Source organism: Xyrauchen texanus, chromosome 20 (genome assembly GCF_025860055.1).
Source record: "Xyrauchen texanus isolate HMW12.3.18 chromosome 20, RBS_HiC_50CHRs, whole genome shotgun sequence".
Lineage (NCBI taxonomy): Eukaryota > Metazoa > Chordata > Actinopteri > Cypriniformes > Catostomidae > Xyrauchen > Xyrauchen texanus.
In genome coordinates this window covers 26328038-26352947 of record NC_068295.1, presented here as the reverse complement: position 1 = coordinate 26352947, position 24910 = coordinate 26328038, and the positions used below count along the sequence as shown (strand labels likewise).

The 24910-nt window shown below is 37.9% G+C and overlaps 1 protein-coding gene across 1 annotated transcript; it reads left to right on the top strand.

The window, feature by feature from the left end:
* Positions 1-9: 9 nt before the first annotated feature.
* LOC127660343 (zinc-binding protein A33) lies at positions 10-24695 on the top strand. Its single transcript, XM_052150469.1, is given in 7 exon segments — positions 10-108; positions 460-602; positions 15848-15864; positions 22742-22937; positions 22939-22973; positions 24147-24564; positions 24566-24695. Coding segments are annotated over 7 exon segments (1038 nt in total).
* The last annotated feature ends 215 nt before the right edge of the window (positions 24696-24910 follow it).

Here is a 24910-nt window from a genome sequence, read left to right as displayed (position 1 = left end):
ATGTTAGATATGGGTGTAATAGAAGAATCCCACAGTGACTGGGCCAGCCCGGTGGTGCTGGTTCTGAAGACTGATGGCTCTGTGTGGTTTTGTGTGGATTATAGAAAGGTCAATGTGGTGTCTAAATTTTATGCATACCCAATGCCTCACATTGACGAACTGCTCGAGCAGTTGGACGCAGCTCGCTTTTTCTCAACACTGGATTTAATGAAGGGTTATTGGCAGATCCTCTAAACTCCCATGACCCGCAAGAAACAGCCGTCTCCACACCGTTTTGCTTACAACAATTCATAGATGACATCATTATATACAGTAATGATTGGCAGAGGCATATGCAGCATCTGAGGGCGGTTCTGATGTCGCTGCGACGGGCGGGAAACATTTATGCAAGTGGAAGCTGCACTTTGTGGTGGGCAGTTGTCACATGCTCCTGATTTTTCTCTCCCTTTTGTTGAACAGACTGAAGCGTCGGACAGGGGATTTGGAGCCATGTTGTACATGGTGGTGGAGGTGAAGGAGTGCCTGGTGCTATACATCAGCCGAAATCTTTTGGGGAGGGAGGTGAGGGACAGCACCATTGAGAAGGAGTGTCTGACCATCAAGTGAGTGGTTCTCACCCTTCGGTACTCCCTCCTGGGATAGGCTTTCACTCTCTGTTTGGACCATGCCCCACTCAAGTGGCTCCATCGCATGAAGGATACCAAAGCGCGGATCACCCGCTGGTATCTGGCTCTTCAGCCTTTAAGTTCGAGGTGGTTCAAAGACCAGGGGGCACAGATGGCTGTTGCGGACTTTCTCTCCAGAAATGGGGGGGGGGGGGGTACTGGGCAGGCCAGATGATCCCCGGTCTGAGACGGGCGATGGGGGTATGTGGTGGTGGGGGCGTGGTTAAGCACCAGTTTGTGAATGGAGAGCGAGATCAGGAGGTGAGAATGGTAATGATCATCACCTGGCAATGATTGAATAACATTAGACATAACACTTGCTAGTCTGATAAGCGTTGTAAATGTTTATAACTGCAGGATACTCGGGCCAAATAGACCACACAAGTAACTAATTTATAGATTGTCATAGTTACCAACCAGGTGTCTACATCATTTCAAGACTCACATGTCCTTGGCAAGCCTAGGACTAAAGGTTTTTTTTTATATAAATTATTGCCATTGTAAAGAAAAATACACGTGTGCTACCAAGTGAATTTTCTACAAGTATAATTTTGTATATATTTAAAGGGGTCATGACATAAGAAACCAAATTTGCCTTGATCTTTTGGTATAAAAGAGGTCTTTGTATCATTAAAACGTCCTGCAAGTTTAATATTTTAAGACGTCCTCCCCATTCTAAACGAATCATTTATTTAATCAAGCTCAAAATACAGCTCGTTCTGGATTCATGGTTAGAAGTGACGTGACGGTTAGAAGTGACGTACCAGCGTTTGCATATGACCGCCTCCAGCACAAGATAACTACGCTTTAAGCGCCAAGACAACTACGCTCATTTCAGTATCGCCGTCGCCTCACAAGTGTTCAGTCGATGGACAGCGAGCTCTGACAGAGACTACTTGTGCACAGGAAAATTACGATGCCACACAGATGTGCTGTTCCTGGCTGTGGTCAAACAAAACCTCTGAATAAGCTGCCGAAAGATCCAGACGTCAGGGAAAAATGGATGCAGTTTATTTTTTGCGGACGTCCCAGTCACGGCAGTGTTAACTTAAGCGTTTGTTCTGTACATTTTAAGGATGACTGTTTTGAGAACAAATCTCAATATGATGCTGGCTTTGCCAGAAAACTGTTGCTCAAAGATAAGTCCGTGCCGACTATTCTGGGAACAACGACGACGCAAACTGTAAGTAATCTATTTTAAACTTTAAACTACTTTTTAAAGCGCAATTTCATTCATTATGAATAATCACAGTGTTTTTACTTAGTTTACTTGCATATTGTTCTGGCTGGGGGCGTCAATAATTGATACATAGGCACTGACGTTAGCCAATCATAACAGTGGGCGTTAACACTGAAGTCTTAAATGGAAAACGCCCCCAAAACAGACTGTTTGAATCAGAGGATGAGAAACAGGGTGGGAAAAGGTCATAAATCACTAGATTTTAAAAGTTTTTTTTTTAAAAAAAATATATTAATACTATAATTGCACCTAAGGGAACATAATATTACAATAAAAAAACCCATGTCATGACCCCTTTAAAGCCAATTTTGATTCAGGTTTTATTGCGGACTCTGTCGTTTTCCCTTTTTGCTTGTAGACTCTGCTCTCTTCTGGGTTTCTTTGTTTTTACAACCGGTGATTCCATCGCAAGGTTTGCCGTTTTGAATAATCCATGGTTTATTTTTCTTGTTCGTTGTGACAAAAAACGTTCAGCTTCAGCAACTCCCACACCATACACGTGCTATAAGCTGGAGCTTATTTTCTCTGAGTATGGATATGACATCAACACGCAGGGGCGAATAACATATGTATGCAATTTCCCGCAAAATCCGTCCCGCCAGCTCTAAAATATAAATTATTATAGGTTTATCAAAGTGTATTTGGATAAAGACATGGAGGTTTGGAAGATGGATTTTTGTTGCACTCTCACAATGATAACATTTAGTTATGTTTAACAAAAAAAAAAGTGACAGTGTAGCTTTAAATAATTAATCGCACTGAAATATTAACAGATTAATTTACAAGAATTGATTCACTTAAATTATATGTATTTACCAGCACTACATACAGTATGAGAGAGAGAGGATGGTTTAGGTGAGTGGGTTTAATTTCTTCCAGCTTTTTTTATGTTGTGATTTTGTGAAAATGTAGCTTGTTACTGGAAACGTGACACTATAATGAAAATTAATTAGCAACTGTCATATTGCTGAAATGTATTTAAGTTAGTAGTGTTAACTTCTACCCAACACTAGTCTGGTCATAAGGGTTTGTAACAAAATGAAGGTGAGTAAATTATGACAGAATTTTCTTGTTTGGGTAAACTACCCCTTTAAACATACATAGTTTGACCCAAACTCTGTGTACGCTCATTGTTCAGGAATGACAGTTCTGATTCGGTCAGGGACAGTGATAAAGCCAGGCTCAGTTTGCTTGCAGTCATGGAAACTAGTTATAATCTAAAGAGGGAGGCAAATAGAGAGGCAAGCTGACCTCCTCAGTATCAGCAGGTTATCCTGCCCGCAAATATTAAAGTAACTATGTCTCCTCTGCCAAGAGGCTTCACAATAGGCACATTTGTACAGGGAAACTGGATCTGTTGGACGGGAAACCATAAACTGACTTGGCAGACTTACACAACAACTGGATGTCATTGAGTCGAAGAGACCTCTGCCCGTTCTGGGGGGAACCAAGGGAATGCGTGAATGCTCTCTTGGCTAGTGACTGTTTTGTTTTCTATTCGGTGGGGCACAGTAAAGCTAATATTAAGGATTCCAGTTCTAATGATAAGTTAATGTGCATAATTAGGATATTGTACCTATAACACATCAAATGTTGCGTATGTGAGTGTCTGTTGTTTGAATATAGAATAAACAACACTGGAAAACATTGGACATCAAGTCACTTCCTACCATTAAATAACATGACTTGGATTCAGGTGAAATTAACACTCTAGGAGAAATTGTGTATTCATGGAATACATATATATATATATATATATATATATATAAAACTATCCCTGTTCAAACATAGCAGTGAGTGCAATGATTGAAAGCATTTCTGAATGGTTGATTTTCTGACAATTATGCACCTGCTTTTTACATTTTATTTAATGTTTAATTTATTAAATCCCAATTAGTAAATGTTTTAGTTGAATTAGCTGATTGTGTTTTATTAGTTATAAGAATTTAACAAAAACAAATCCTCTTTTTCAACTAAAAATTTACGTTTGTAATAAGAAAAAGGCCCCCTCCGAGAGAGGCAAAGTGCATTAAAGCTAACGAAGTGCATTACACACATATTAAAGTAATTTTCTCTCCCCCTAACAGAATTGGCCCCCAAAAAAGAAAGGAAAAAAAAAATCACTATTAACTTCTCATTGTACTTCAAGTTATATAGGTTTTTCACTCCATAACTTTGAAGTATGCTGCAAAATGTGCAGGTAAAGGCAGGATGACATCTAATCATCAGCAACTTCAAAAAGCATGCTGCCACTTAACACTCCAAAAGCTAATGTCCCCGAGACATTTGGAATGTAAATTATTCAAACTCATTTAGCGTCTTTAAATTGGTCCAAGTTCAATCAGAAAACAGACTGACACTGAACAAGAGGAGCAGCCTAATTGCACTTGTTTGTCAAATGAAAATTTCATTTGGGTGGAAATGGAGGCTCCCAGCGAATTCTTTTAAGGTGAGCTCCTGGTTGTATTATCAGCTAAACACAGTAAAATCCATAATCATATGGTGATAATGAAAATGGTGCCAGTGTTAACATTCAGGCTTTCTTTGCCCTGGGCATGTGGTGATAAAAATTAAGTACCATAGTCCTCTGGCAGGCACATTGACACCCAGGCATTTTTGCATTTTAAAAACTTTATCAAAGCGCTGTTGCAATGTGGAAAATGTCAATGTGAAATGCTCTGAAGGCAAATTGAAATTTCATTAATTGTAAAATTATTGCTTTTGACTGATGTATTACTATGCTTGTTAAGAGCTGGGAGTGGAACAGACCTGTCCTGTCTCTGCGACACACTCCCTTCCCTCTCAGACATAGCCTACTCACAGACGAAAATTTGAGATCTACAGTAGGCTATTTCTGCTTAGGATGACCAGTTTCGGAATGATGTCAAGTAGAAGTGAATAACGTTTATTCATGTGAATTTCCCTTTCAGCAAAGGAATTATGTCTCTTTTGTCTGCACTGTAAACCCTAATAAATTTTTTAAGTTAATAGAACTTTGAGATTGTAATTTTGTGGTACACATGCATGTTATTTGCTCTTAACATGGAGGGGTTCTGTGCCCTGTTACTTATACATTAATTTAACTCTTTGCCTGAACACAAATTTACTATGCAAGCTGAACTTAAATGTTTCAAGCACAGAAAATCTACTTTGCTAGAATTAGCACAGTTAATTCAAAATACATATTAATTGGAATCAACATGCTAGCATAGCAAATGCTCAACAAGTAAAGAAATGAATGGATGAACAATCTTAAATTGTATCTGTCCTCAACCTAAGCTCAAGCTCCGCTATTTACCATAATGGTAAGTAGGTGGTAAAAACTTTAAAATGTCAGAAACTCTTCTAAATAACACAAACAAGTCTCCCTCTTTACATTCATCTTGCACAAAGTATATAATTTCAACATATACTACCCTATCAATTGCCATGCAAAGTATGCTGGGAAACAGAAATCACATGCCCGGTTTCAGTTAAATTATGTTTCTGTAAATTTAAAGATGTAAGTTCATTAAACTCAAAACAATAGAACAATTCAGGTTACTTAAAAAGTGTGAGTTTTGTAAACTCAAAAGAAAGAGAACATTCTAAATTCTCATCAAGGTAAATTTATTTGAACTAATTTGTGTGATTTAATTTTTTCCCTACTCAAACAAAATAACAAAAAAATAATAATAATATTTTGAGAAGAAGGGTTTACAAGTTATGATGGTGCCAAAGACAATAATCACAAAATGTAACAGAAAGAGAAACACTTCACAGTGGTTTCATTTGTTAAAATGAGCAGTGGTCTCTGTACTCTATTATCGCAGTTGATTAATTAGATTTTAAAGATTTTTTTTTACCTTAATTAATTTTTTACTTTGATGAATGGAGGAAAACCAGGCCCAGAAATTGGCATGCGTGTCAGTATTCTTGTCTTTCGGGTCTCTGCTTCCTGTTTTGTGCATGATGGTAACAAAAGGCAAATATTTCTTGGATCATCATTTCTAATGCCTTTAAAACAATTGTCAATAATCATTTGTTTTTAATATCAGAAGTACAAATCATTGATATAATATTTTATTAACTCATGTTATTCAAATTTAGCATGGCTAAGGTTTAAAATATTATATATATATATATATATATATATATATATATATATATATATATATATATATATATATATATATATATAATTCTGCCTCCATTTGTTAGGACAACATTTTCTGTTTTTGCTTTAGCACAATTATTGAGGTAAGTGTGGTTTAACTTTTTGATTTAATATCTCAAGTTATTTCTAGAAAAGAGTGGTGTTCCATTACATTTAGCATTTTTAATATCTTTGATATATGGGCAACAGGAGAGTAGGCTCCTAGGCTCATATAACACTTGAGAACACTATCAATCAACACAAGGAGAAAATAACATGAAATTACAGTTATATTGTCACTGGGCTAATTATTAATTAAGTGTGTTTATTCTGGCAGAACGTCTCACAGTGCAGGCTTATATGACAAGGCAACCTGGGTAATTCAATGCATGTTTGACTTGTGTAAAAATAATTGTGAAACATTTGTCAAAATTAGAATTATGAAATTATTTAGATTAGGATTTGTAATAACTTTTAAAACTGAATAATTTCACTGTAAATCTTGCCCCTGTTCCTTGACTTCGAGATGAGCAGGCTATTATAGGAACATCATGTCTGCTTATGGTACAATCTGTGGAATTTTGCAGTCAACTTCTGTCCTCTAGTGGCTGTAAGATAGAAGCACAAATGATCATTGCCACTCAAATGATTTTCAGCTGTGAAATAATGTATAAATTAATTGGCACACATTTCACCATATTGCTAGTATTTAGTGAATAACAACTCTTTCTTGAATATCCCATGCAGTCAGTTTGATTATTTTGTTAATTCCTCAACTGGATTCATGGTAAACTATATATATATATATATATATATATATATATATATATATATATATATATATATATATATATATATATAATATTGTTACTAAAAGAAAAAATGTAATTTATTACTAAAGGTTGGTACCATGTCAAGTGGTTAAACAGGCTTAACTGTTTAGTGCCTCGACTTTTGTAATTTCCTTTATCTATCCACTCATCTATCGCTGTTTACAACATTACTGCAGCATATCTATCTGTGTGTTCTGGTTTCACTGTTCGCTTTCTGTAAGAATAACCAGTGACAGAGTTTGACTGAGATCGACACTCATTCCCGTGGCTGCCTTCTATCAGAACTCTCTTTGTGCAGTGGACAAGTTTTAAGCAGCGATCAGTCAGGCACGCGACCCGAGCTCTTGACCCACTCTAATTAAATACTGGATTAAGCTGGAGGAAGAGGCCCGCATATATTTCAGGTTAATGTCTCTGTTCAAAGCCTTTTAAAATGAGCTAAGTGATGCGTTTAACTTTAGAAAGCTTACCATCTCCACATTGGGTGTCATGTTAGTCTCCATACAAAGACTGTGTTTGTTAGCGATGTTGAGCAGTTGTACTGCACACAGTATTTCTCCTGAGGCACGAGAACATGGAAAAGAGATCTACAACCCCACATAAATCCATTATTTCTACAGAAGTGCAAGCATACCAGACTATCTGCTCAATCACTGACAAAAAGGTCTAAATTAGGTAATTATTTATTCAATGAATGGAGGTATAATTACATAACTGCTAAGTGCACCTCCATTGTAAATAATCACATGATTTAGCCAATACGTAACGCTGGAGAGCACTGAAGAAAAGTGATTTTTTATTTCTTGATTCAATTTAAATTGTGAATGTGAAATTTAATAAATTAAGGAAATAAGGTGTGTAGAAAAGGTCTGGTTTTTTTGGTGTTAAATCTTGAGAACTTACAATAGGGTGTATAAAAGTGTATAAGAAAATAATGTATTATGGTTTTTTAAATGCTCTCACACATAGCAAATGCATGCCAACAGACATTGGGATAGTTACAGCATATAAAATATGGACTTGGCCTCAGGAAATGTTTCATTTCTTTTGTTAAGCTCTTGTTCCATTATAAAAACCAACATAATACAATAATGAGCAAATAAATACATGCAAATTAAAAAATAATACATTTGCTCCTGGACATTTACGATGCTTTTGTCAACAGTGTTTACAATGCAACCATGGAATTACATTGCTTTTCAAACTCTCAGAAAAGCTCTTAATATAAAGCATTCATCATTAAATCACAAATGAAAATAGCAATGCATTTCTTTGACACACATGACCTATTTAGCTGAACAGTGAATCATAAGCAAATTATATTTCTTAAGTATTTAGTGGATGTTTTCAAATCTGTAGACTTGTATACCAACATGGACTGCCACCCTAAAGCAACAAGGGGGTTACATGCTTTGCACTTTGGTTCCAGTAACTCTCGAGGTGATGAATTGAATTTTCTGGGGTTTGAACTGGTGCCCTTTGGATTATTAGAGCACATCTTTAACCACTGAGCCGCCACCACCCTAATAATCTCACTGTTTGTAGTAACGGAGCAGTTTAGCATTTTAAACGAGTTTTCAAAAGTTTGCAATCTCGGCTTTCACAGCTAATATTCTTACTCCACATACCATCACGGACACAAATTACCGCTGCATATTTCTGCACAGAAAGATTGGCAGTGCTAACAGCATTAATTTCTGGGATTTGGTCTGGCCTGAAAGGGGCATTTAAGTATGAAAATGAGACTACCACACCAACTTTCTATTCAGGATGAAACAATTACCTTGAGCCAGACACCCACACACACTCTTTTATAGATAAATAGGACTGATTAATATCCACTTTGCGATTACTGTAGAGGCAGAGCTGGTATTCCAAATTGAATGCTTATCATGTTTGAGCTATTTCAGCAGAACACAGACAGTAGATGAAAGCAAAATGATCTTTAAATAGTGGTTTAAGATTGTGCTTACGATAAGTTGTTTCGCAACAGTTTTCATCAATGAAGAGTTTATTCAATATATTGCCTATTTAGATCCTGGTGATTAGCTTTACTGGACCTGTAATGCCTCTTAAATTATGTGCATTGCAGTAACCTTTTTACAATGTTATTGTGTGGTGGTATAGTGGGCTAAAGCACATAACTGGTAATCAGAAGGTTGCCAGATCAATCCGCACAGCCACCACCATTGTGTCCTTGAGCAAGACACTCAACTCCAGGTTGCTGCAGGGGAAATTGTCCCGTAATAAGTGCACTGTAAGTCACTTAGGATAAAAGCACCTGCAAAATGCATACATTTAAATTGTAGTATTAAATTTCCAGTACAGGTGGCTTGTAACATGTTTATGGTAAGCCCCAGAGAACTCATAAATGGATATTTTCTTAATTTCTCTTTATTTTTACTACTAGTGTATAACAGAGACAGGGATTCGTGTGGATTCTGTTGAATCTTTTAGACGCATGCGCACACACTTTTCAAGTCTCAAATAAAATCTAAATTTATATGTGCTATATGTTAATATTTACATATGCAGCTATTAGGTTTGAAAAATACATGTACAATGTAGCTCAAGATGTACAAGTAAAATTGTTTTGCTTCCATAATGCTGTGTTTGTAGTGAACTCTATTATAACCAAAATACAGAGGGTTTGCACCAATCATTGAGCAACAGTAAATCAAACAATTAAACTGAAAGATAAGCTGTCTTATAAAACCACACCCCCTGTCATGTTAATTTAACTAGGAAATCCAGAAATCCTGGTTTTCAACATCCTAGTCTTGATTTTCAACAAGTCATGTTATACTGACCTGACTGATACAAAAACAGTTGTTGTGGCTTTCCCTCATGAACAGCTCATAATTTTAAGTGTAAAAAATTATAAATATGTTGTTTTTATGTTAAATAGTGGATCGTACTTGACAAAGTGGGATACCAGCACTACCAATCTCACTCTGACTCCATCATACGCTCTTCCTACATTTACCAAGCACTTGAGTATGTTTGTGAAGCCAAATGCGGAGTGTCACTCACACCTCTTGGTATTCCTGTCGACAAAGACCCTTATCAACAGAAGACAGTCTCAATGCTAATTTTCCTTTCACCAGTCTGATGCCTCTCCAAATAACGATTGAAATCTTTTACCACTGTTTGCACACCATTTCATATGAGCATCTTTTCCAAGCCTAAACCCCATTTAAGTTTTTAAAAATACTTTAAAATGTTCCCCATTTAGGTAAACACAATCAGATTACAGTGAATGATTGAAAAATATGGTTAAACAGAGACAGTTTTGATTTATTCCCATCCTTATTTCTTTTTTTTATTATTGGTAGGAGCACAAGTGGAAATTCTCTGAGGGTGAGAAGAGAAGAGAAGAGAAGAGAAGAGAAGAGAAGAGAAGAGAAGAGAAGAGAAGAGAAGAGGAGAGAAGAGAAGAGACAAGATGAGACAATATTTCTAATATAAATATGGCTGTTTCTATGTATTTAAAAATGTTTTAAAAAGATGGACGGATGGATAGACAGATCGATAGACAAACAGACAGACAGGCTATAGAGAACAGACAGATGGAATGACGGACGGACAGACAGACGGACGGACGGACGGACGGATGGATGGATGTGCTACTTTGGACAAGTGCTAGCCCACGGTTGCCTAAATGAGGTTATTCTGTTTCTCCTACTCATTGTAAATTTCAATAATTTGTTTGAGAGGCCTCTCTCTCAGTCACTTTTTATCATATTATCAATGACCACTCAATTTTCCCCCGGCTGCTCATATAGCATGGCTCACCCTGGCCCTATTACTGTTATGTAATGAAGTGCAATGGAGTAGTAATTGGTTCACATTATACCAGATCAGGTAACATTAGCCTTATTTCCTTATCGTGGCGAGCCCTGCTGCTGCCTCTCAATGAAAAACTCAACACAGCTTCCCCTTGCTTTAATGCACGGGTATCATCCAAATAACATTTCAGCCCATCCAGCAACCTGCTCCAGTTTTCTGTTTCAAGATTGCAGTCCACATTTAGCTAAGCGATTGCTGCTTGTCTGCCGGTTCCTTCTGCTTGAAAACTCCCCAAAAGGCAATAGCCATTAGTGTTGCAGATACAGGGGATAGCTTTTCCCAGCTCTGGGGAAGAACAGTAAGTGAGATGGTAATATAAGAGATGAGCTGTAAGCTGAGTGGTGCTGTATAGTGCCTGGCTGTCACTGTTTTCATTAGAGCTGCTCTGACCTGTATGTGCAGCCTTTGTTCCGTTATTTATGTTGCTGCCTAAACCAAACAGGAAGGTCTAGGGGATAAAAAATAGTTTTTATAATTTAACATGGAAAGAGTTTCCTGTCCGAGGATAGTGCAGCACTTTTCTTGTTTGGCCATGGTGTGCATTATTGATCAATAAGGACAACATTGTTAAAGGAATTCTTCACCTAAAAGTGATAATTCTGTCATAATTTACTCATCATTATGTTGTGGCATAGGTGAATTACAGACCGGACAAACAGGGCCAGTGCCCTGGGGCCCAGTGGCAAGGTCTCACAGCACATGAACTTACATTTGTTTTATATACGCTTAAGTAAGTGGGCCCCAAAGCCTTGACAAGGCCCCTTCAGTATTTACTGAATTGAACCAACATGTGCTAACTTTTTTGTAAATTATTGTTTATAGTGTTGAAAATTAGTGTTGAAAATGTGATTGAACTGGGTTTTGCTGTATATCTCTTAATCATCATTACTCCAGCCATGCCCGCCCCACAATTAAAAAATGAGCTTTTTTTAAATACTGACATAACTTTAATAAAATAGGTGAACTTCATAGGTGAATTTAAAGTGTGAACAGCTAGTTATTTTACATATGCACTTGGTTGGGAGTAATAGTAATGGTGGCCAAGCTGTAGGGTTGTTCCAAAATGAATTTCCAATCAAATAAAATGACCACTATTTTTGAGCCTCACACCTTTCAGCCCTCCAAAGCTCTCACTTGTCTTCTATGATTTCCTTGGTGACGTCTTGAAAGGAATAGGGTAGAGGGATGATCACTTCTGAGTAGAACGCACCCCATAATTCAGATGAATAAGAACTGATAAAGCAGCTTGAACCAGAACTGCCTGAACTCTTTGCAAAGTTTGTTGGATGTAGCTTAAAAAGAAAGTTAGTAATATACTGTTCCATCAAATAGACTTTAAACATAAGCAATAAAGCAGTGTGAATATTTGAAAGCATTTGATTAGTTGTTTTTTTTATTTTGATACACACAATGGTATGATCAGATTATAGTAGTTATGGCAGATATTTTTTAATTAGTTGGCGCTGTTACATTTACAATCAAAACATTTCAATGTGTACACTGCATTGTAACCCTCTTGGAGATCATTTTAATCACATTTTAGCTTTTTAAAAATTTACAAATTTTTCATTCTAGCAATAATACATAGATATCAGGAAATTGCATATGATATCATAGTGAAGGCACTGTGTTAAATGTCATGTCAGCAAAACATTTTCAACAAAAAATATTCACAAGATTGGAACCTAAATATGAAAATAGGATTACATATCTAATATTTAAATTGTACTATGAAAAAATTGCCTTAGATTTCCATTGTGACCTGCATGATTTACGTCAAAAAAGAATTATTACTATTTTATAGTAATACTATTACTAGATTTACATTAGGTTTATGGAGCAGGGCTCTGCATGGGTTTAACCAAATCCATCCATAGATGCTGTAGGAAACAATTTGTTAAATTCTTCAGTATTTTAAAGTGTTTGATGAAGATAAGAATATCATAATGTATTATTGTCCCTTTAAATATATGCACACTTACACATTTATCACACATTTTGTTACCTACTTGTTTTTGTATTCATAATTTGCAGTATTTATTTTGAGTTTACGTTCATTATGCTAAAATGGTATACTGTCTCTTAAGGAACAGAGCCTGCTCAGCAGTTTCAGTTGAGCATTTTTTATTTAAATTTCTGCCCTGTGTGTTGATTAGAATTAATCTGACTGTAAATAAAATAAAGAGTATAAGAAGATACCTAAATCAATGAAAATGGATCTCAACTTTAAAATATTATTTAATCTTAAAGATAACTGGCCCAGTGGGGCCCTAAAAGAAAATTTGGCTTTGGACCCTTTATAGTCATAAACCACCCCTGTGTTGTGGATGAGTAAATCTTTGAATATAGCATTAAGATGCTGTAGAAAATCTGAATCTAAAAAAAGTGCAAGTGAATATAGTAGAGAGAGCATTTCTCCTTACAATCCCATTTCTCCTCTTCATTCTCCCTTATCTCTGAGAGTGACAAAAAGTCCTTAACTTGCTAACATGCTGTTTTAGTAGCTGTTGATAAGTTGCAGAAAGGATTGAAGTATGGATGTGACCCTGAACCAAATAGGTGTCTAAAACAGTGTGTGATTACTCCCGGTAAGGGCTGTTTCTTTTGTCTCTTTTTTTGATACAATACTTAGAGGTTTACCAAGCACTTAACCTCACCCAGTACAACTACACAAACTCTGTACATTTTTAATGGACTGTCCTCTGCCAAACATAAACAGGTGTCAAGTGCAACACACCCACTCATGCTTTACTAGTCCAGTTTACAGATAAAGTGACACTTGACATACTCTTCATCTAACATTTCATGCACCTTGGTCACCAAGATAGACATATTCCTTTTAGAATTCTAAAAATTATCCAAGTCTAAATAGTACATTATTTGTGATAACAACATCTACTCACATATCTGTTTTGGATTTTTAAGTTTCCATTTGCTCTAACAAAAAATCCACTATTATGTTTTCATGACATTCCAAAAATGTAAAACATATATATAGAGAGGTGTGTTACGGCACTCTATCACAGCAGTGTTGACCTTTTTTTTTTTTCTTCATTTTTTTAATTGTTATTAATGTCAGGGTAATATAACACAAAGAATAATGTTATAGATTTACATTTAATATATATATATATATATATATATATATATATATATATATATATATACATATATATTGTTACGTTCCGTGTTGTCTGCCCCGTGTTTTCTGTTTCACTCGTCACTGATCAAATTCCATGTCACGTTTTCCTTGTCGTCTGCCCCGTGTTTCACTGTCCTTGTTAAACTACATTTCCCATCATTCCCGACCCTCACTGCCAGCGCTGCGTTATTGTCCACACCTGATTGTTATTTTGTCATCATCGTGTCTGTTTATTTAAACCCCGCTGTTTCCTCCTTCCTTTGTCAATCGTTATCGTTTCATGTTCGTGCTTATGCCAGTGTGTGCTATCTTCATTCGTGTTTGTTCTTGGTATCCCTGCCCTTCGTGGATGTTTGTCAACCTGTGTTCACCTGTGCGTTAGTTTGTGTTTGAGTTTATTTTTCCCATCGTGGACTTTTCATTTGTTCCTGTGTTTGTTTATTTGTTGTTGTAAATAAAACCGCGTCTAGATCCGAATTCCCCGTCTGCCTTCTCCTGATTTCCACACATTCATAACATATGTATATATATATAGTATAAAATACAATTGAAAGATTTATGTTGCTAAGCTAAGGTAGAAATGTGTTACACTTGCTTGTGAAAAGAAATGCAAACAGCAGGCCATTCATCGATACCTGATGTGGCTTCAGGTTATCCCCTTTGAATATCAGAATATTTTAATATTGTTTGCTTTTATTGCCAAATTAATTAATAACCTATAGAGATGTTGTCAATATAAAAATAAAAAGTTCTTAAAGACCTGCTTTCTCTAAGTGGGCCTAGGTCTCTACATTAAAGAAGCCCATAGAGTGTACTCAGAGGAATATGGAACAGGAAATTGGATAACTGGAGCCAATATTCTCTTATTGAAGTCCAACAGCAGAGATTTAATTTGTGCTGCCTATTAGACAGTGGATTAAAGATGGACCAGAGGGAAGGTAACCGTGGGGTCAAGGTTTTGCTGTCTAATGGTGAAGACTGGAAAAATTAAGGGACTATATTTCCACAGGAAGTTCTGATGAAAGGTGGATTATGGCTCACAGTGGTCTTTCCAGTCCACCTCTGAGTCTTGTAATGTGCACTTGTGTGCATTTAAGAAAGTATTTGTAAAGCTAACTGTGCTTTATTGTTACAAATGGTGCAAGTTGAGGACAAAGGAAATCATAGAGGACAAGTGAGATAATGCTTTATTTGTCCTAATTATATTTCCATGCAATCATTTTTATTTGTTTAGAAATCTAGGCCAATGACAATGGACGAATTCCAATCGAAAGTAAGCATCCTTACCTTATGCTCTACTCACTACGAAGAGCAGAGCCCTTATAAGCATGCTATGAATGGAACAGGCCATCAGTCCCTCATCTGTGTCTGTATGGAATGCTTTATAATTCTCATATCAACAGTTTTCCTTAATAATCACTAGGTGCCACCATGATGATTCTAACTGCAGCTGGATAGTTTTCTGGTTCCACTCTCTATAAAAAGCAATGTAAAAACTACCAATACGAGCGTTCAAGATGAATGTGAATGAATGAATGTTGCATTTATATAGCACTTTTTCGGACACTGCACTCAAAGTGCTTCACACATTGAACAGATTAAATCCCAGATTAGCTGTGTCCCAAATGCCAAACTATGCACTTTGCACTTACAATATACACTATGCACTCAGTCATTTACAGTAGTGTATGAATTTAGAAAGTGTTGAATTGTCCCAAATGGAATTCTATTTTTTTTTTTACTACATGGAAGCATTCACCATTTTTCAACTGATGGAAGTGAGGTTTTAAATGCACTTTAGCATGTTTTAGGCATGCACTTTAGCATGTTAGCCAAAATTAGTCCAACTCTTATATCTCAAATAATGTACATATACTTCACACGCGTGGGGTGATGGTAAAGCATTCAACTCACATTTGCAAGGTGCTGTATTCACACAGGTTTTGTTGCCACATTCACCATTAATTATAATTGTTTTGTCAGGCCAGCACTGCGACCAGGTAACTCTGCCCATTCCTGTACATAGGGCAAGCCGCTAGCGTTGAGTGCATAAAGTGTCCAACATTCCTCATAACATTTTAGTTTTCAACATATTTTAGTTTAGACCTGTAGAACACATATTTTTGTTGTATTTCCAGTGTAAACATTCTACTCGCACCACTTACACCAGAAAATTGTGTAGAATAATGCAGAAGTGTTAGATTTCGGGACACACCTTCAGTTTTCAAAGTGAATAGCAAATGCATCACATAGGATCACATGATTATAAACCGTGAAATTCCTTGAAGTTACTATTGCCTACACACTTTGCTATGACATTTTGAATGGTGTCCCCTTCAAGGATGCAAAATTCTGTATGGAATTTGCTCAATGTTGTTGTTAAGTGTATTTGTGCAAAATAGCATGCTGTTGTTTTCTCTGTTTTTTTGCCATCATTCTGATACGTGTTTTTTCCTGTGCAAAACTCGCTGCCAAAATGCTAGGGTGTTCTGGGTGAGGGTATTCAGGGTGATTGCTGGGTGGTTACTTACTGGCCCAGGTTAAAAGAGTCCACGTGAAGTCTCTATCTTCTCGTCCTGTTTAATCGGCCACCAGGTGCCAGTAAGGACAGTATTAGCACACCTCTCCTCAACAAGCCATAAGATTTAAAGTATGATTCATGTCCATAGCACTAACAGTGCTATTATTAAACAAGTCATTTGTTTAATATTTGTTAAATTAAGTTTAAGGGTTTAGAAATGGGAAGCCAATGATGAGTATGAGCAATGGCTACCTAGCCCTAGAAAGTAACACTCCTAAACTCTCCAAGGCACTTAGTTAGGTGTGTATGCTGTGCTGCCATCTGGTGGATTGATCTGTGCTTATTCTGATGGAGATGATTTTAGCTATTTTAGATGAATTTCACCTATTTATTCTACTGTTCACTCTCATTCTAATCTATTCTTTTGTTTTCAATGCCCTGAAATGTGGACTGTCCTGCGTGCTACTGCATGAAAGCTGTAACTGACCTTCACTTTCCTGCCAAGCATGTCCCAGAATATACTTGTTGTACTTTGTTTCACTGAAAGTTACATAAATAGCCTCATTGTAGAGAGCATTGTCTGTATTACAGAGCCTGATTGTTATGAATCCACATGGGATTTATAAATCACCTCTAAAAATGGAGAAGGTTTTACGTGAGTGAACTGTCACAGGTGGCAAGCACTGCAGTGACAAATGCGTCATAGTGGCATGTCAAGGTTTATGACGTTTATCTCTGGCAAGGTTGTGCTACTGTGACCTACCAATGTGATCTGCTTTCACTCTTAGTGAAGCATGAGCTCTTTTAAAATCTCACGAGTTGCAAATTAGTCCCACAGGCTTTGTGAAAGCAACATAAGCATATCCTTCATCAAAACTCTCTCAGTCAGTATGACAAACCAGTTCATGAAGCTGAAATGAAGAATCAGTGTCAGGTAAGTTTTATTTGCTCACATTTTTATGTTTAAAAATGTTTTAATTGTTCTTGCATACTCATTTATCTGCCTTTTCTCTTAACCAACAAGACATGCCACAAAATATTCAGTGTGTGTGTGTGTGTGTGTGTGTGTGTGTGTGTGTGTGTGTGTGTGTGTGTGTGTGTGTGTCATTTGTAAAATGTGCCTGCCATTCTTCCACTCCGGTGGTGGGTGTAATCCCAGAACCCCTCTCAAACCCATAGTGGCCTGGTCTGGGCTAGCTGATGAAAGTTTGCAAACGAGAATTTCACATCGCTTGCAGCTGGGGTTGGCATCATCCCCCACTTCTCTGGATGTCGAGGGGGAATGGGCAAGGTTTAGGACTGTGGCTCATGTAACTGCAATGGCAGTTTTGTGCACATGGTCCAGACCTCCTCAGAAACCCTGGCTGACGGAGGAGGTGTTCAGGCTGGCTGAGAAAAAGCGACAGGCCCGCTCTCATCATCTACAGCATCCCACGTCAGAGAATGAGGAGGCTTACCGCAGCCTTCGCTCAGAGGTTCGGAGAGCCGTGAGGCACTGCAAGGATTGTTGGTGGTCGCAGGTTGCTGAGGAGATGGAGTCTGCCTCAATGGCCCACGATCACAAATCGCTATTTAATTCTATCAAGAAAGTTATTGCAGAGCCACACCTATAACCATCATTAGGGGAAAGAACGTAGATCCAATCTCCAACCCCCAGGAACAGGTTTGCAGATTTTCTGAATATTTCTCTGAGGTCCTGGGAAGGGGAAGTCCCTCAGCCTGGAAAACATTGTGGGACAAAGTGGGGATGACCCTGCTGGGGATGCGGTGCCTCAAATATTGGAGGAAGAAGTCACTCCATGTGGGTGGCTGGCTGAGATGCCATCTTTGGAGGAAGTATTGAAGGCGATCCGGAGCCTGAGACCAGGAAAGGCAGAGATGATCTCCCAAGTGAAATGCTGAGGGAGGGTGGTGTTTGTGCACAGACTGCCCTACATGACATCATAACAACAGTCTGGACCACTGGGTGGGTTCTGCAGGATTGGAAGGATGCCCTGGTGGTCCCTCACTTTTAAAAGGGGGACCGCACGGATTGTAACAACTATAGCGGCATCTCGCTCCTCAGTGTGCCGGGAAAGGTCCTGGCAAGGATTATTCAACATCGCCTTGCCAGGCAAGCTGAGGATAGGCTTGAAGAGCCCCAATGTGGTTTCAGGAAAGGGCGGTCTTGCACAGATGCCATATTCTCTGTCCGTCTGCTACAGCAGAGGTGTAGGGAATTCCAGCAAGACCTACATCTCTGCTTTATTGACCTGGTCAAGGCCTATGATACCATCAGTAGGCTTGGGCTCTGGGTTGTTTTCGTGCTTACGGAGTCCCAGACTCGCTGCTCGCGATCATTAATGACCTTCACGATGGCGAGCAGGCCCGGGTAAAACTACATGGCCGGGAGTCGGAGCCATTCCCTGTTCACCTTGGTGTGCGACAGGGATGTCCTCTGGCTTCCACATTATTGAATATCTATTTCAACCGCGTGGTTCGTGAAGCCTTCGATGGCTGTACAGATATAATGGGAGGTTGATCGATGCCCGGGTGTGGTCAAGGGATAGCTCCCTATTGATCAACCATATTATGTATGCTGATGATCTGGTGATTGCTGCTCACTCAGAGGAGGAGTTGGTGGCACTGCTGATGAACCTGGAGCTTGCCACTAAGAGATGGGTCCTTACCATCAGCCCAACCAAAACTAAGCACCTGCCTGGGTATTATGTACCATCGGACACTCACAGCTCCCAATTGGTGATGGGGTAGTTGTGGAGAGAGTGGAGTGTTTTCCATACCTGGGCAGTGTGCTTATGACCAGCTCCGGCATTATCTTTTCATCGGTTGCGTAACGCTGTGTGGAAGCTACCCGGTTTGTCACTCTGCACAAAGCTTCAGGTATTCTCGGCCACTGTCATTCCCTCCCTTCTCTATGCTTGCGAAACGTGGACCCCCCTAATGGAACATCTTCGTCGGTTAGAAAGATTTAGGCTAGCCTGCCTAAGATCCATCCTGGGTTTAACCAGGCTGGATTGTGTGAGGAGCTCACAAATCCTTGAAAGATGTGGACAAAGTCCCATCGGTGAGCTCCTCCGGCAGGCAAGGTTTCATTGGCTGGGTCATGTAGCCCGCATGCCCGGCTACCGCATGCCTAAACAGCTTTTGTTCGGCCGGATAGAGGAAGCTAAGCGGATGCGGCATGGTCTGGAGAAGAGATGGAGTGATGAGGTACAAGAGGATGTGGATTACTGAGAGGACTTGTCGATGACTAGTACCAGCGGTGTCAAGATCAGCCTCTTTGGAGGAGGCGTGTGAAGGACGCTACTGGCCATTTGGAGGCAGTCACCTTCCAACAACAACGGAGGGCAGTGGAGCGATGCTCACAACAATGAGCAGAGCGCCAGGTGGCTAAAGCACATGATTCAAGCAAACCTCATTGAGATGAACTGTGTCCTTCTCAAAGACTTCGCGTTTCAACTGAATGAAGTGCTGATAGACAGTGACAGACAGTCTGGGGACAGGGTGAGTCTTTTTTCAGAATTAATCTTTTGAACAGATACATTGTTCTCCACTCATTGCTCTCATTTTCTTTCCATTTCTTCTCATTTGTACTCCTACACAAACAGCATGGGTGGCACGGACTGTCATTGTAGACAATATCAAAATTAAGAGCAAATCGATTCAACTCAATGTCAATGTCAATGTCGATTCAACTCGAAGAAATCGACATTGCTATAATAAGTATACTATATATACTTGGGGAGGGGGGAAATAATAGTGTTCAAAATAGTGTTACTATGAATGCAAACTTTAATACAATGAAAAAGAAACTCTATTAGTATAACATAAATATATATAAATAAATGCAAATTCCCTACATTCTTTTGAATGTCCATGTACTAAAATAAAACATTTGATGCCATGAGTGTACCTTCATTTACTATTACTATTATTTTAAATGGCAATGAAAAATTAAGCAATGAGAAAACAATTTTACCTGGTCGCAAAAAGTAGTCCGTTAATTTACCTGATGAACTTTCACCTTTTGCTGACCCTTTATGCTTCGCAAAGCTAATGTGTGTTTCTAAATCACTTGCGCCTTTATTTGCAACTGATACATAAGTGCCGCTTTACATGTCATACATTCTGCTTCCCATGGATCTCGACATGGACGAAAGCATGGGAATACATTTTTTTGCAAATCTTCTGTAACTTTGCACTTTCGTTTGGGCATTGTTTCCACTCATCTGTCATTTGCTGCTACTGTCAAGCAGCTGTTTGATGCTGAAAACAACAACGCTTCTAGAGAGATTGACAGGCAGGAATTTGACCAATAGCTCTCTTATAAATTGACCAATTGGTGTGCAAGAAGGCGGGACTTACAAAGACGGGTTAAAGCAATGCAAATATTCACGCACACACAATGAAGTATACCAGATGCCCATCATAATGCAACTAAAGTCGAATCCCGGACATTTTTGCAAATTTAGAAATCACGACCGGACTCCTTTTTAATGTTCGAAAAAGAGGACATGTCCGGGCAAAAGAGGATGTATGGTCACCCTATATACTAACCATCTAGCCCTGCATTAAATACATTAATAGCCAAATTCCTACAGCAATGTACTGACATTCTTCAGTACAATAGTTTGCTGTTAAAAATGTTGCATTCTGGGAGATCAAGAGAAGATTCACTGTGAAGTGACTAGTTTTATGGTAAATAGCTGTTGTTTGCAAGGCATTAGGAGAAAATTATCATTCAAAGTCATGATGCCATCCTGGTGAAAGCTTGTGACATTTTGAAAATTGTATTTTAAAACCCCTCATGAAAATTCAAGTTTGTGGCTTACGGTTAGTGTTCATGATGTTTTTTTCTCTACTGTTCTTTATCATTTTACATCAGCCTTCACTTGTCTGTCTAATGAGAAGTCAAATTAAGAAAGTATAAATAAACCTTTGAAGCAATGTACATATTGAATGTAAAATATTGGCAGGATTGAACAGTGTATTTGTTTTATGAAAAACTAAAAAAAAACACAAAAAAAACTGTACACAGTAAAATAACAGTAAAGCACTGCATTGTGGGTTATAATGGTGAAATACCCATAAGCCTTTGAGCTTGAATAAGTATGTATGCTTTGGCAATGCATTGGGGCTGCAAAAACAAAAAAAAATTGGTGATTAGTATTCTATTGAGCTGGCACCTTGGACCTTCTTTAATTTTATATTTAGTTTTTCCACCCAGTCAATTTATGTTTAAGTTAAACAAAAACAGAAATAAACTCGGCATACAAAACACAACAATGGTGATAATTATCAAACATACTTTTACATAAAAATTAAAAGCTGAACATCAAAATACAAGCAACAAAAACAACATAAAAATAAACCAGTAAATAGTAAAAAAATCTAAGTAATTTCTTCATGCTGCAGTGCGTGCTGGGAACTTAGCTGTACATTTCAACAACAGTAGATAGTATGTCATTTGACTGGTATATGCTGCTAAATTACAGTTGTATATTGTAGCTGTAAAAACAGTATCTAGCTGTTAATTACAGCAACAGCAAGACATTGTTAATTTTACATTAACTTGCTGGCAATCCTGCTGCCAGTTCTTTACTGTTTTTTGACAGGAAAATCTTTGAGAGTGTATATTTAGAACCTCTTTTAAGCAGGGGTCACAGTCACATGGCCCTTTTGAGAGGGCCTTGCAAAAGCTGATAGCTGTGGGGGCCACATATTCAAGCTTATATATAAACCTTTTACTTTGCAAAGTTGATGGGCTGCCAGACCTTGCAGCCCAGGGCCCGCCGGGCCCCTGGTAGTCAAGGGCCCCTTGGCACTGGCCTCATTGACCCGGTCTGTAATACACCTATGCTTTTAATAGAGAATTATCACCATATGAGGTATGCTTTTGACTGACAAAATGCAATCTGAATGACCTGCAAAGGCATTACTCTTGTAGACATAATGTTTGCCAACTATTTCAAGAAGAATGTTTTGCAGTTATGAAGAACTCTTTAGCTTCTTGGCACAAACATAAGCTCTTAAAGTGGCTGTAAGCGATTTCAGTCATTTTGATTTGAACTTTTGCTAGACTCAGCATCCTCTCTTCAAACCCTAAAGGCACATCAACCAAGTTATTGACAGGCAGCAAGCATTTCTGACTGGCTAATAAAAAGTCGGGATGCTTGCCTGACGTTATGCTGTTTAGACTTTATACAGAACCTATGCCACAAAGGCAGATGTGATTGCTCAAGACACCTATTTCAGTTAAATCTGTTAGGTAATAGGAACATTGTATGTGTGTTTTACAGTTTTAAATGGCTGGATGAGCTGATTCTGAATAATAGCTTATTGCTCATAATCCACAGAGTATTTAAAGAAGGTAAATAACCTTGAAGGTAATAATCTTTTAATAAAGAGGTACAGCTTTTTTTGCTATGCTGATCTTCATTTTATTGGCAGGGTACTGGAACTGCTAACAGCGATAGTCTCTGGTTTAGTCAAACTTGATGAAGCAAAAGCAGATCAGTTACTATGACAAACCAACAATCTACTGCTGTTCATCTCAGACCCCCATTGCTAAGAGACTGCTGAAGAGATGTGAGTTAATGAGCAATAGCATAACATTGTTGATCTGTTGCAAATTTTTCATTTTTCATATATCCGCATTCAAAAAAATATTTGTTTAATTAAATAATAAAACATTTCATTCAAATTAATTTAATTTAAAATGTTTTTAAGTTTTTAAAGCTCATACCTTCTCATTAATTTTAATTTAATAATTATTCTGAATTCATAATAGCTGTTATGTATGTATGTTGTTTAGCGATTACTTAATTGGTTTTAGTGGAAATTTGTCAGAAATCTGAAATGCATAAATCTTAAACAGACTGAACTATATAAATATATACATGTATATATACATATATTACTATGCAAAAGTAATTTGCACATAAGATGTCTCACAAAACATTTGTCTTCAGATGGTTATTGATATCTTGAAATTTAGGGTGTCAATGGGAAATATACATTTTTGACTTCCAAATATTCCTTTTGTGAATGGAATATAAAAGAAGGACAGAGAGCCCTGCAACAGATGGCCTGGCCCCAACTGAACATTGATTCAGTTTGGAATTACATGAAGAGACAGAAGAATTTGAGACCTGTAGATTCTAATTCTCCAAGAAGCTTGGAACATCATATCTTCCTACAACCAGGAAAAACTGTGTCCAGATGTACCTAGGAGAATTTGTGATTCGTAATTTGTGTGAAGTGTTCTCAACTTAGTATGGAGTTAATAAATGAAAACTGTTTTTGGCATTATTTTTTAAGTAATCCTCACTACGCAAATTTAATTAAGAGTTCCTAAAACTTTTCCACAATACTATGAAAATGTATAGTTTGGGTGGTTTATGAGGACATTTTTAGGTTGCAAATGGGTAATTACAAGGGTATTATGCTATTAATGTGGTTTATGCTGACATTTCTAGTGTCTCCATTGTTCAAATCACTTAAAAAATTTACTAAACTATGTTTTTTAATGTTAAAATGGAGAAATTTTTTGTTAGGTTTAGGTTAGGTTAGGGTATAGAATCTATAGTTCGTACAGTATAAAAATAATTATGTCTATGGAGTCATCATAATGATAGCTGCACCAAAGTATGTGTGTGTGTTTGTGTGTGTGTGTACATAGATTATTTCCTGGATATAAATTTAGGTCAAAACAGATATTTCTTACACTTCTAAAATGGATCACCTGTGTCGATTTTTCAGATTTCACAGAAGTGTCCCTTGATCCTACCACCGCCCACCAAAAGCTAATTATTTCATCTGCAGGGGGCTGTGCCACTTTCATGGATGTATAACAGGATGTCCTTGAGGATGAAGTACACTTTGACACCACCCTTAATATGCTCAGCCTCCAGTGCTGGAACTCAAGCCACCATTACTGGGAGGTAGATGTGAGTGGAAAGATCTACTGGGATCTGGGTCTCACCTACGCATCCATCCCTAGAAAAGCCCCAAAGGAGGACTGCTGGCTGGGCTGGCATGCTGAATCCAGGTGTCTGGAGTACTTTGATGGTGACTGCAATGCCTGGCATGGAGGTACTGCCCATCCTTCGCCCATATCCAATGGCTTCCATAGGATAGGGATCCTCTACAGCTTTGCTGGGGGTATCGTGACATTTTTAGGTTGATAGCTTGACACCACTTATCACATTCTGTGCTGGGACATTTACAGACTCTCTGCATCTGGCTCTTTGTCCAGGTCGTGATCTTTACGGGAAAAACTCAAAACCTATTTAGATCTGTCAATTCTAACCATCTTTAAAAACCGCATAGTGCGTAGAAGGGCAGGTTTCTTAGCACAGGTTTGTTTACTTTCACAGACATTTCTGTGCAGTTTTGTTTGACAAAATATTATTGGTTCTGCAACATTTATGCTGTAACAATCCTATTCTGTATTTTAGGGAACTTTGAGAGTAACAACTGGTTCATTTTAACAGCACTTTTAACCTTCTTGAACTCAATACATG